A 12,238-nucleotide genomic window follows, 5' to 3' on the forward strand; every position below is an offset into this window, starting at 1 on the left:
CTGGGGGAGATGAGCCGGGCCTGGGGGAGATGAGCTGGGCCTGGGGGGGCTGAACAGGACTGGGGGGGCTGAGCCGGGCCTGGGGGGTCTGAGCTGGCTCTGGGGTAGCTGAGCCCAGTATGGGGCAGCTGAGCTGGGTTTGGGGCAGCTGAGCCAGGACCAGCAGGTCCGGGAGTGCTGAGCTGGACCGTCTGCACTGCACCGTCCCTCAGTAGTTCCATGGCACAGGTAAGGAACAGCAGTCACGGAGTCCCTGCTCTGTGCCCTGTCAGTGACTTCCTCGTGCCACCCAGTGCCCCGAGCCTTTCACAGTCACATATAAATCAAGGAAACTCGGCCTTGCTCATGTTCCAGATGAGAAGCAGCAGATCGCTTAAGCTTCCCAACCCTTGTCCACAAACCCTTTGGAGCAGGGGAGCAGAGTTTCCACCCCCCTGGATGTAGCAGGACACAGCTCTCAGAGCATGGCAAAGCCAGGAGACACGCTTTGAGTCAGGATTTGCCTTCTGGCTCCAATTACTGCCAGGCTGGGATTGGGAATGAAGGATGGATTCCTTATTTCCTACTGAGTGCTGAGCTGACGTCTCTTACCCATCATACTTTCTCCATGTCATACAGATCCAGATCATCTGCTGTGGCACAGGCAGGTTCCGAGAGCCACCCCTGGCACAGCCTCAGGTTACTTGCAGGTGGATTCTGGGTGTATTTCTCTCCGTGGTTACAAAGCAGCCCTGGAGCATGTGGAGCACGTGCTTCCTGACCTTTTGGACAAGTGAGATTTTGCAGTTATTACTGAAATATCTTTCACTGTGAGTTTCCCCTATGTTTCTTTTTCTAAAGCAGCTTAATTTGCCCGCACTTGGAAGGCTCCGTCCTTGCCTGTGCTCTAAAGAAAAGTGTGAGTGGATCTTTGCCATTACTGGCAACAATTTTACCTGAAATCCCTGGATGATTCCAGGGTGGCCAATCCCTTGGGCTCTGCTTTGGGGAGCACCTAAAATTTATTCATTGTGTTTGAGGTTTTGCTCTACCTTGAGAAGGATAATTCACAACTTCACAAGTGTTTAACAGTGAAAACAAAAACAACACCATGGATTTTACAAGAGTAGCCTGGGAATAGAAAACATTGTGCTTTTCCACCAATAAAGTAGAAAATTTACTCTTATGAGTCAAGAAAACCAAGTTGTTTCAATGATACCTGATGTGTATATTGCTTTTAACTTAATAACTCTCATTTCATGAAGACAAAATGCCTCCTAAAGTGCACGTTTGAGAGTAACGATTGTACCAGGGTTTTTAGGAGGCGGAAAGATGAGGTTCAGCTCGCTCCAGGTGAATCTCACCTCCTGATTCCAACTCTCCAAGGAAAGGAGAGCTGCCAGTGTGACAGGGGAGCCCAAAGTCCAAGTGACCCTCCCTTTCCTGTTCTCCACCTGCATTTTTTCTCATTCCTTGCCATGAATCAGGTTACACACTGGAGGCAACAGGAATTCCCAGTGTGTTTCTCAAACTGCTGGGAAGGGGTTCACAAACACATCTGAAGAAACATTCCTTGAAGAATTTTAATCTCCTGGACTTAACTTGGTTTGTTTTAAAGAGATTAAAAACTACATTATTTATTTTATAAAATTCTGAAATTCCTTATTGTGTACCATCATCCTAAATAAATGTTGGCTTATTGCTTTCTCAAACATAAAACTCATTACAGGCTCGAAGACTATATAAGTATCATAATTAATATCAAATTTAGGCATATTATTCTCAAAATAGTGCTTTTTCTGTTTTTTCTTTTTACTGTTGGCAAATTAATAAAACAAATATGGGTGACAATTCAATACTTTTTAATTCGATGGGGTTTTTTAAAAAATCATTTCTTTGGTTAGGAAATAATTTCTTTGGTTAGGAAAACTACCTTATAATTTGACAGAGGAAGGCTTGTGCTTGTTTGGAAAACTCATTTCAGAAATACCTCCTTATTTTTTGCCAAGAGCAGAACAAATATCTTTCTTTCATCTTAGCTTGTAGGTGGTAAAATTCCAGCTTCTTGTGCTTATCAACCTAAGTATTTTCCATTTTCTGTGAAGCTGTTATCAGAATATATAATACAATATATATGAGGTAATGCTTGGAATACCAGAGGCAACTGGGAGAGAGGTGCTGGATAAAAATTTCCCTAAATAACGTGTCACCATGACTATAACTATTAAAAATGTGGGGGGTTTGATGTTTTATTTGTGTGGATGATACTTTACAATAATGATGAGAAAGCGAAGAACTCACTGGATGCCGTGTGTCTTTTGACAGGGGCCGGCACATCACTCGGGCGGTACTCTCCACACTGGAATAAATATTTAAAGGAAATTCTTAATTCAAAATATAATTTCCCAGAAACATCTCCCCATCCCTGACTCTTTTTGCCGCCTGTGCCCTCACACCGCGGGCACGGCCATGGCGGGGGAACGGGGTGGAGGGGGAGAGGTACTGGCGGAGCCCAGGACGGGTCGGTCGGTCCTGGGGAACTGGCCGTGAGGGGACCGGGAGGGGAGCAGCCATGAGGGGATCGTGAGGGGAGCAGCCATGAGGGAACCGGGACCTGAGAGGGGCAACCATGAGGGGAGCGGCCGTGAGGGGACCCGGCCGTGAGGGGACGGGGACCTGAGGGAGCGGCCGCTGCCATGGCGGCCCCGCTCCGCTGGCTCCCTCTCTCCCGCCCCAGTTGTCTCCGGTTCGCTCCGGTTCTCCCCGCCGCCCCGCCCGGTCCCCCCCGTCCCCTCAGCGCGGCTCCGCCGCCATGGCTCCCCCGCCCCCTCCCCCGCACGTCTCGCGCGGCTCGTCGAGAACGCGCCTCGTCTCCCCTCTCTTTCTTCCCCCCCCTTATTTATTTATTTATTTTTTTTTAAAAAAAACATTTTCCGCCCTTCCGGGCTCGGCCGGCGGCGGCGGCGGCCGCGGAGCGAGGCGGGGCGAGCGCTCCCGCCGCCTCCCCGCGCCCGCCCTCCCGCCTCAGCCCCAGCCCGCGCCCGAGCCGCCCGCACACACCCACCGCCCGCCCGGCTCCGCATCCCGCCGCTCCCAGCATGGTCATCAAGGTCTACATCGCCTCCTCCTCCGGCTCCACGGCGGTAAGCGGCGCCCTGGGGAGCCGGTGCCGGGCGGGGGGCGCTGGGGGAGGCCGGGGCAGCCGCGGTCCCCTCACGGCTCCCGGCGCGGCGCGGGCGGAGCTGCGGCTGCCGCTGAGGGAAAGCGGCGTTTCCTCCGTGATTCGCACCCCTCGCCCTGCGCTGGGAAGGCAGAGCCTCCAGTATCTGGGGGTTTTTTGTTGTTGTTGTTCTTAAAGTTCGATTCTAAATGTGTCGCCCATCGTTGGGTTTGGATGAGTTTATTCCTCGTGGGTGGTGGCAGGCGTGTGGCCGCTGTCCCGGGAGCTGCCGGTTCTTGCCGTGTGGGAACACCGGGTTTCGCTTCTCGTGGCTCCAGTGTGTTGTAGGCAGAGCTCGGACTGTGTTTTTCAGAAGAAAAATAAGCAAATAGACAGAAATATTGGGGGAGTTGCCTACGTTCAGGTGTAGCTCAGTGTCCTCAGGATCGTCTGGTTTCTGTTTGATCTGTGAGAGATGCTCCAGGGCTGAAATCCAGGGGATTTGGTCGCACTTGGTATGGATGTGCTGGAGCACTACAAAATGCCAGAGACTCGGGAAATGCCAGCTATTGCAGTTAATGATCAGTGACTTTTACTGCGAGGAGATAAAGAGACCGAGCTGTGTCTCTGTGATGACCTTTCCCTGTCACAGTTAGACTCTCTGCTCCAGGTGCAGGTCCCCAAACTTTGGGACTGTGATGTGCAGAAGACAGAAACAACTGTCACTGAATTCCCCTTCTCTGCCTGGGCGCAGCCACTGATCAATGGTCTTCAGCGGATCAAATACCAGTTGGTAGCTTGTGGCCATGGGGCACAGATGGCAAAGGAGGCTGTGCTTCAAGTGTCCCTGCTGTCCCTCCCTTCCCGGGTCATCTTTGTTAATCTTGATGTCAGTGCCGTGCTGGTGCTGCTGTTAAAAAGCAGATACCTGTCTGATGCTGCTCTGGAGAGGGTCTTGAAATCCCGAGTAGTTCGTTCATGAAAGGGATCCAGAGGGATTTCTGCGGGATTCATACAGAATGATCATCTGGACGAAAAGAAGCAGTCATTAGCAGATTGAAAAAGTAATTCTTTCTTTCTAATGCAGCTGTTAATAGGTTTCAAGTTGACTGCTTCAGTTGCTATAGATTTTTATCGGTGCTCTCTTCACGGCACCTATTGATTTCTGTCTGTGTGGTGATACTGAGCTCTGGGGGTGCACTCACTGATCTCAATCCTGACTGTTTTCACGGTTTTAAATGAAGTTTTTAATTATTAGCTGAGTGATTTCTGTGGTGCTGCCTCGTCCTTGTGTGGGTTGTACACGTTACAAGGCTCCAGTCTGACTAACTGCTGCTTTTTAGGCTCCTTTGTGCATCCCTGACTGTGGAATTTGAATGTAGCGTTGGTGTAGTCTGTTTTGGGGGAATTTGAGTGTAACGTGCACATAATTGCCAGTTTTATGACGTGTATATATATTTTTTTATATACTCATGCCTGTGTCTAAAGCTGGAACAGCTCAAGTGATGTTGTGGTAATGAGCAGGACTTGCACATTTCTTGGTTTCCTCTGTGCACTGAGGGTGTTTCTGTTGGCAGGGACCAGCCAGCACCTCACAGAGTGATGTTTTCTTTCCAGTATAAGAATTTTAATCGATGTTTCAACATAAAGTGAGACAGAGAGGCACCTCTTTGGAGGGAAATGTGCTCCATGGGAACGAGTCGGTTTTATGGGTCTTAAACTGTTGGTGAGACCGGCTTTGCTTGGAGGGCCAGGGGAGCCTTTCCTGTGCTGAATTTGAAATAACTCACTCCAGGAATGGAAAATCCACATCAGAGGAGGCTGCTACTGAGAGATGGAACAGAGACAAGGCTGTTTGCAGCAAAGGGACTGAACTGGGTAACATCAGCCCTGGAAGGGCTCTCTCTCCTGCTAAGTCAGCTTTGTACTGTCAGCAAAGCCCGGCAAAGTGTTAATTTGGGGTTTAAAAGGCTAATTTGGCTGAGTAGAAGCAAACCAGAAATAAGTATCAGATCTCCTCCTTCCTGCCTTGTTTCTGTAAGCTGGAGAAGCTTTTGTGAGACTGGAAAGCATCGTCTCCCACTGAAGGGAAAAGGGTTGGGACTGCTTCACACCTCACACCCCGGGGCTGTGAGTCTTGGAAGGTGCCCAAATTTTGTGGTCTGTTATTGGCAAAGTCCTGCTTTGTTATGTGGTATGATCTGCCACAGTATATAAAATGTTGCCCCAAGGAACTGTTCTCCATAATGTTTATGTTCAGTAGGGTGTATCACTGAGGAAAAAATACTGTGTGAAGCTCATGTCTAAGCAAAGGCATTTTATAAGTGTGTTTCAAGGGATTTCTGGTGAAGTGCGTGTTGTCTGGCCTTCCATTTGAATTTCAGCCCATGATATGATGGTTACAGCACCAGTTTCCTGCTGTTTGGAAGTCTTACATGGGAAGTTGCCCCTTCTCTTTAATCTTTCTCCATGTGGGTGTTGCACTGGTGAGTTGTGGGCTGGGCACTGGCACCTGGGCATTGAAGATGAGTGTGGGAATATGCATGTGGAACTCCTGTCCAGGAGTCTTCCTGGGGGACCTACAATGGAAGTGAACAGTGTTCCTTAGACAGTGTTGGAGGCTCTGGACATAAATGACAGACGCAAATGCCCCAAGTGTTGCAGGAGCAGGGACTGTCCAGGCTATTCAAATCCTTCAAGAGGCAAAAAGAGGAGAGGCCTAAGAGTCATTAGACTCTTGCTTCGGGAAGAAAAGGATACAAGGAGGGAAGAAGCTGAATGGCACAAGTCTAGTCTGTGATTTTCTCCATAGGATTTCGGTATTTTGTTGGTTTTTGGGTAAGACATTGCCCAGCCTTCCTGCAGCACCAGAATCCCTTTCTTCCTGGAGGCAGCTGGACTGCCAGGTTTATTGATCTCCCGTGGAAGGGAGCCAGCTGTTTGAATTCTTCTCAGTTTTACGAGTGTGCATTTGTTGCCAACAACTGCACCGGGTCTTGACTACGGACTTTGTCCAAGAGAATTGTGTTCGTTCATCCCCCATCCCCTTGCAAGCTCCAGGAGTGGGGATGATGAAACTGGAGGCTGGAAGCAAAGTGCCAGCACTACAGATGGTGGGCTGAGCTCTCCCCTGTGCCACTGCCAGTGCTGTGGGCTGTGGAAAATGCCACATCAAACCTCTGGTGTCCAGACACTCCTCAGAGCCAGGCACTTCATCTTTGTGATGTTTCCATGTCTCCAGGCTCTCCCCCCTCCCTTGTTTTGGTGGCTGCGTGGGTGGTTTTCCTTCCTCGCCTCCTACTGTGGCTGCAGACATGGCAAGGAGAAGAGATGATCTCCAGAGTCAGAGTTCCATGGTACACAGACTTGCTGCTCTTCAGGACTGGTTTTAGAGAGGAAAGGAAATTTCAGTTTATTTTTTCATTCACACAGTTAAAGATGGGGGGGTTTCATGTTTTTCTTGTATTGTTTTCTTGCTTGGGAAAGGGTTTAGGGCTTCTCCCCACCCACCAGGAAGTGAAGAGGAAAGTGGCCTGTGGTCAGGGGAGTGAACATTTGCTCACAATTACTCTCCTCTTTTCCCTCATAACCCAGTAAGGCACTGGTGGACTTGCTGGTGCTCCTGGGGATATACAGCCAGTGGCAAGAGCTTCCTATGGCATTCCAGGGGAGAACAGCTCTGGAGAAGAGCAGCTGGAAACAAGCAGTATGTAACCACCAGCTCTTGTCCCTGCTCAATGACTCAGGGCTTTGGGAGGGCTGGCGAAGCCGCTTCATCCTGCTGAAGTGTGAATCCCAGGGAAGTAATACATGGAGAGACGGAGATTGTATGAAAAAAATTCTATCTTGCATTGAAATCCCTCAAGGGCCTTTTTCCTCAGCTTATCACAATAAATGCAAGTCTTACCACCCTAAGATAGAATGAGCAGAGTCTGTGTGGTTTGTGTTTGTGTTGCTTGTCTGCTGTGAGGTTTCATGGAATCAGAGAAGCGCTCAGGTCGGAACAGGCCTCGAAGGTGCTGGGCCGTGGCTGGAGGTGGCTCTGAGGGCAAACATCAGGGTGTCTCTGTGTGTGCAGCTGTGGCCAGTGTGTGCATCACAAGTGTCTCTGCTCTGCTGCCACGTGCAGCGTTCCCGTTGCTGTCCCGGCCAGATGTGTGTGGTCATGGCGGTCACTGCGGAAGGCCCGAGCAGCGGCAGCAGACGGGGAGCAGCTCGGGAACTTCCTTCGGCTGCCTGGCAGGGCAGCTCCTGTGGGAAGAGAACACCGAGAGGAATCTTTGGTAAATAGTCTTGTGATGGGATGCAAGTTTAGGTAAACCCACATATTGTGGGGAAAATAAGCTGCGTCTGTAGTTCTAAAAACAATCTCTCCCTGTTTATTTGTTTTGGTGATACTCAGCTCATGCCGGTAACAAACCGTGGGTGAAGACTTGACTTGTTAGGCTTGGTATTGATTTTAAGCCCCTCTGTTGTGGAAACATAATATGTGAGAAGGACTTTTTTGGACGCCCAGTGTTCACCAAACTGTATTTCTCTCAATCAGATGGTAGGAATTGTTCTCAATTAGAGCTCTCGGGGTGGAAGACAAAATCCATAACACGGGTTGAGCTCGGATGTGTCCCATCTGCCTCCTGGGTTGTTTTTTGCTGAAGTCATTGTTCCAAACTCTAGATAAGTCAATTTTTTTTCTTAAAATATTGCATTCAAATTTTTAATGGAGCCAGAGATTAAATTGGCTGCAGTTGTTGCAATAGTTTCAATATATCAAAATAGAAAACACTCTACTGTGCTTAAATAAAACCAGTTTTCTGACAGCAGGAGAAAGATGGAAAATTACACTTCCACAGTTAAGGCTGAGAAAGGCTTTTGGCTGAAAATTTCCATAGATTGTATATGCAGGTTGGGCAGTGTTTATTCTGAGGTGGTGCATCAGGATTATGTCTCTGCTTGAGGAGAAAAGGCAGATTTTGGGGAGGAGGTGGATGTTTTAGCCTGGGCTGGCTTTTCTTGAACTCTGATCTGCAGCACATTCTGAGAGATCATCCATAAAGTGTCATGTCAGGGCTAAGCACTTGGGGGCTTGAAATAAATATTTATAAAGTTGAACAAGGAACTTTGCTTGTCCTGAGGCAATAAAGTTACACTCAGAAAATTCCTACAGAAGTCAGTGAATTGGCATGTGTGTAACGAGCAGAGGGTGCCAAAACCAAGAGTCTCTGCAAGGTTATTCTTACTCCTCCCAGAAAAGAAGGAACTGGGGAGACAGGAGACAAATGGAGCTACAAAAACACTGATAGAATTCAGCTGTTCAAGCTCAGAACAGAACTAAAATATTCCCCTGTATGTTCAAAAAGAAGGACTAAGGATGTGTTGTTGCTGTAGCCAAGGGAGGTGAGCTCTGCCTTATGTCCCTGGGCTTTGTGCTCCCCAGCCCTGGAACTGCTGATCTCAGTTCCTGGCACTGATCAGAGGGCTGGAAACCTGAACCAAATCCCCAACTCATATCAATACTCTGCTATTCAAGAATGTTTCTGCTCAAACGTGAACATTTGGTGTTAATGCCATTTGTTTAACCTCAGCTGTATTCAGGGGAGACCTTTGGTTTATGATTAAATTTAAAGTGCTTTTGTTGGTCAGATATTTAATCAAGCCTGAAAGAGTTTTAATTGTAATATTTATCTACTGTTATTTGTCCCAGGAAAACAGCCTCCATCCAAGACCACGTCCTTCCCAGGACAGCACCTCCAGCTCACTGTTCGGGCTGTTTTCTGACATGCAGGAGGCAGGAGGGTGACTGAGCTTTAAGGCACCACAAGACAATGTGAGGGGTCAGCATCCAACTGGCCTGACTGAGTTAGTGCTGTCCGGATACAGCTCAAGTTGTCTTTACATCCTGACTTACAGCTCCTTCCTGGACTTATTTCCCCTGTGAGACGTGGATGGGATGATTTATTTCTTTAATTAACTATCTGAAGTGCAGCTTTACTGGGGCTGTTTCTGTGCACGAATCAGCCTCTCTGGAAGTTCTAAAGGCTCTGGAGTGTGAAATGGTAACTGTTACCTGTTGTTTGATTGCTGGGGGGTTGGAGTGAGGAGAGGAGCCAGAGGCAGCTGTGCTTAACCAAGGATCTCAGGGAAATGTGGGAGCTGTGAGCTGCCTTCCAGGACAAATGGATGTTATTCTTTGCTAGGCTTTTTCCCAGCGGATGCTTGGACAGAGACAGAGCAGGGAGGAGAATCAATGCACTGTCAGAGGAGAAAGCTGAGCCTCAAACCTGAGCTGCCTGGAGCATAGGAATGAGGGTGATCCCTTAAGAGTCAATCCCTGGACTTCTAGAAAGTTTCAGACAAGCTTTGGCCAGGTTAAAAATCTTTTTTTCATAACAAAACTGCTGTGGGATAAGAGGAAAGGATTATTTATTTTCTTTTTGACTCATATAATTAATTACACATCAGTTGCATAAAACAAATAGCAATCAAGATTTGGGAATGTATCAGCTGCTTTTGCAATATGCAGAAATTACAAGGAGGTTCCCACAGAACTCTAAGCAATCCCAGTGCCAGAAGAGCCTGCTGTAGCTGTTCCAGTTGGGAAACTGGGAAGAAACAATCATTGTCCTATGTAATTAGGGTTAAACTGCTAAAATACTGTTTAGCAGAGAGGTCTTGGAGCTGCACTAGGTAATTCTACAAAAATACCATATTCGTGGCCATAAAAAGCAGACAAAATGTCAGGAATTCTTAGGATTGGAAAGGACAAAAGAAAAAAACCCCAAACCACTGTATAAAAGTGTGGTGAGTCTGTATCTTTAGAAGGCTGGAATTTTTGCTTTTAAATGATCTATAAAAGTGAGAAAAGGGAAGAAAGCAGAGTGAGGTGATCGCTGTGGGAGGAACAACCCAGTAAGGTAGAATTTGTGGATGATAATTGGAAGCTGTGGCTGCCCCATCCCTGGAAGTGTTCAAGGCCAGGCTGGATAGGGCTTGGAGTAAGCTGGGATAGTGGAAGGTGCCCCTGCCCATGGCAGGGGGTGGAACCAGATGAGTTTTAAGGTCCCTCCCAACTAGTCCATGATTCTGTTAATTCTGCAGTTGATAAAGAAAGAACTGAAAAAGTCTGAAACGTGATAACAGCAAATGAAGCATGGGAGAACAAACAGGAAGGGATTATTCATAAATTTCCCCAATGAAACAACTGGGGTAGAACAAGTGAGAGTGGCAGGTGGCAGGTTCAGAATAAATGAAATACTTTGTTTGCCAACAGGCATTTAATGGAGAAACTCCCTGCCCGAGGACATGGTGTGGAGCAGACAGTGCACAGGCTGGAGAAGCAGTGAGACAAATTAAGGGGAAAGTCTATTAAGGGCTATTAAACATAATTACTACACCTCTGACTCAGAAGTGTGTATTATTGGAGTCTGGGAAGAAAGCATGATGTGGTGTAGCTCTCTGTGCTCAGTCTGTTGGTGTGCTCTTCCCTGGGATCTGTGACCAGGGGAGACAGGATACGAGTGTTGGATCCAACCCAGCAGAGCTTTCTTCTGTTCTTGGATGAAATTGGCTCTGCTTCCAAAATTACGTTAACAGTTTGCATTTAAAAAATTAATTCCATGTTGTCCAGGAAAAATGTTTGGTGTAAAGGAATTGTATGTCTGTGTTTGGGATGTGCTGGTTTGGTTTTAATTTGGGGGTGATTATAGATACCTGCAATTGTAGAGGTATAAGAAGGCTCTGGACATTTTGGTGTAACCAGAAAGTTCTTTTGAAATGTAAACAGGTTCTGTCTCTGTTTTATATTCAATGTGACCGAAATCTTCCCTCTCTGCTTTGCAAACTGTGAGGGGCTGTGAGAGACTGTAGATATGAGAGGAACTTTTAGCTGTGGTCCTCTCTTTTATGTTGGAATCACAGAAGCACAGAATATCCTGAGCTGGAAGGGACCCACAAGGATCATCCAGTCCAACCCCTGGCCCTGCACAGACACCCCAACAATCCCCCCCTGTCCCTGAGAGTGTTGTCCAAACCCTCCTGGAGCTCTGGCAGCCTTGGGGCCATGGCCACTGCCCTGGGGAGCTTGTTCAGTGCCCAACCACCCTCTGGGGGAAGAACCTTTTCCTAATAAAACCAGAGCCTGGGGGGAAGCAGGAGTTAAAGGCAGTTCTCTTGGTTTCCTGTGACCCGCTGCAGGAGCTGAGGATGTGGCTCTGAGAAATGTTGTGTGAAGCCATTTGTCATTCAATAGCTGCTCAGAACTTTCTGTTGGCAGATAAACAGTGAAATCTCAGGGTTTTGAAGACTGAGTAAGACTTTGCACAGGGAAACCTTGTCATTAGGTCCTCTATTTTACATGGAGTGAAGTGCACTGTGGGATCTAGCTCGGGATTGGGATATTAGTGACTGGGACAGTGGGCATGGAACAAGCTCTGCCAGCTCACAACCAGCATCTTGTTTGGGTTGGGTGTGACTGGGAAAAGGTTTCCATTAATCAAAGCTGAAATGTCACTGTTTTCCTGGGCTCTTGGGCAGACAGGGAGATGGGAATGAGAGCATACAGGAGCAAACATGGCTCTTCTTTGTGTGTCTCAGCAGTTCTTACCTACAAAACAAGCATTTGGTGAGAGAAACAGCAGGTGATTCCAAGACCAGCAGGATTTTGCAGATGCTGGCAAACATCACATTTCGGGGGGGTGTCCCTAAATGTTTAGAGAGGTGTATCAGACACCCCTCCTGCCTCAGGCAGAAGTCAGAATCAACTGGAAAAGCCTGCTGGAAACAGCAAAAAGGAAGCCTCTGGGAAAAATAATCATAGTTTTCACATAAAGCCACGTTTTTTGAGAGTAGTGGTTTCCAGGCAGGTTTAAGCAGCACATCTGTATTCACCTCATGGGATCAATCTCTGGCTGTGCTTATGTCACTAGGAGTTTTGCCATGGACTACAGCAGGACAAGACTTTATTCCTTAGGAAATACTTAATGCTGCTTATCCAAGACATTCCTGTGCACATGTTGCAAATGTATTTGGCCAGAGCAGCAGCTGCAGAACAACTGGCAGAGTGGGAGAGGAGCAGAATAACCCCGTGAATGGATTAAAAATACA

General features: G+C 47.7%; 1 protein-coding gene across 1 annotated transcript in view; it reads left to right on the top strand.

The window, feature by feature from the left end:
- The first annotated feature begins 3,002 nt into the window (after positions 1-3,002).
- Positions 3,003-12,238, top strand: part of SH3BGRL (SH3 domain binding glutamate rich protein like) — a 30,974-nt gene continuing 21,738 nt past the window's right edge. The window contains exon 1 of the mRNA XM_027690535.1: positions 3,003-3,122. Coding sequence (XP_027546336.1) covers positions 3,078-3,122 — 45 coding nt within the window. The 5' untranslated portion in view covers positions 3,003-3,077. The remainder of the gene's footprint in view (positions 3,123-12,238) is intronic.

This window comes from Neopelma chrysocephalum, unplaced genomic scaffold (genome assembly GCF_003984885.1).
Source record: "Neopelma chrysocephalum unplaced genomic scaffold, ASM398488v2 Primary Assembly neopelma1_81, whole genome shotgun sequence".
Taxonomy (NCBI): Eukaryota; Metazoa; Chordata; class Aves; order Passeriformes; family Pipridae; genus Neopelma; species Neopelma chrysocephalum.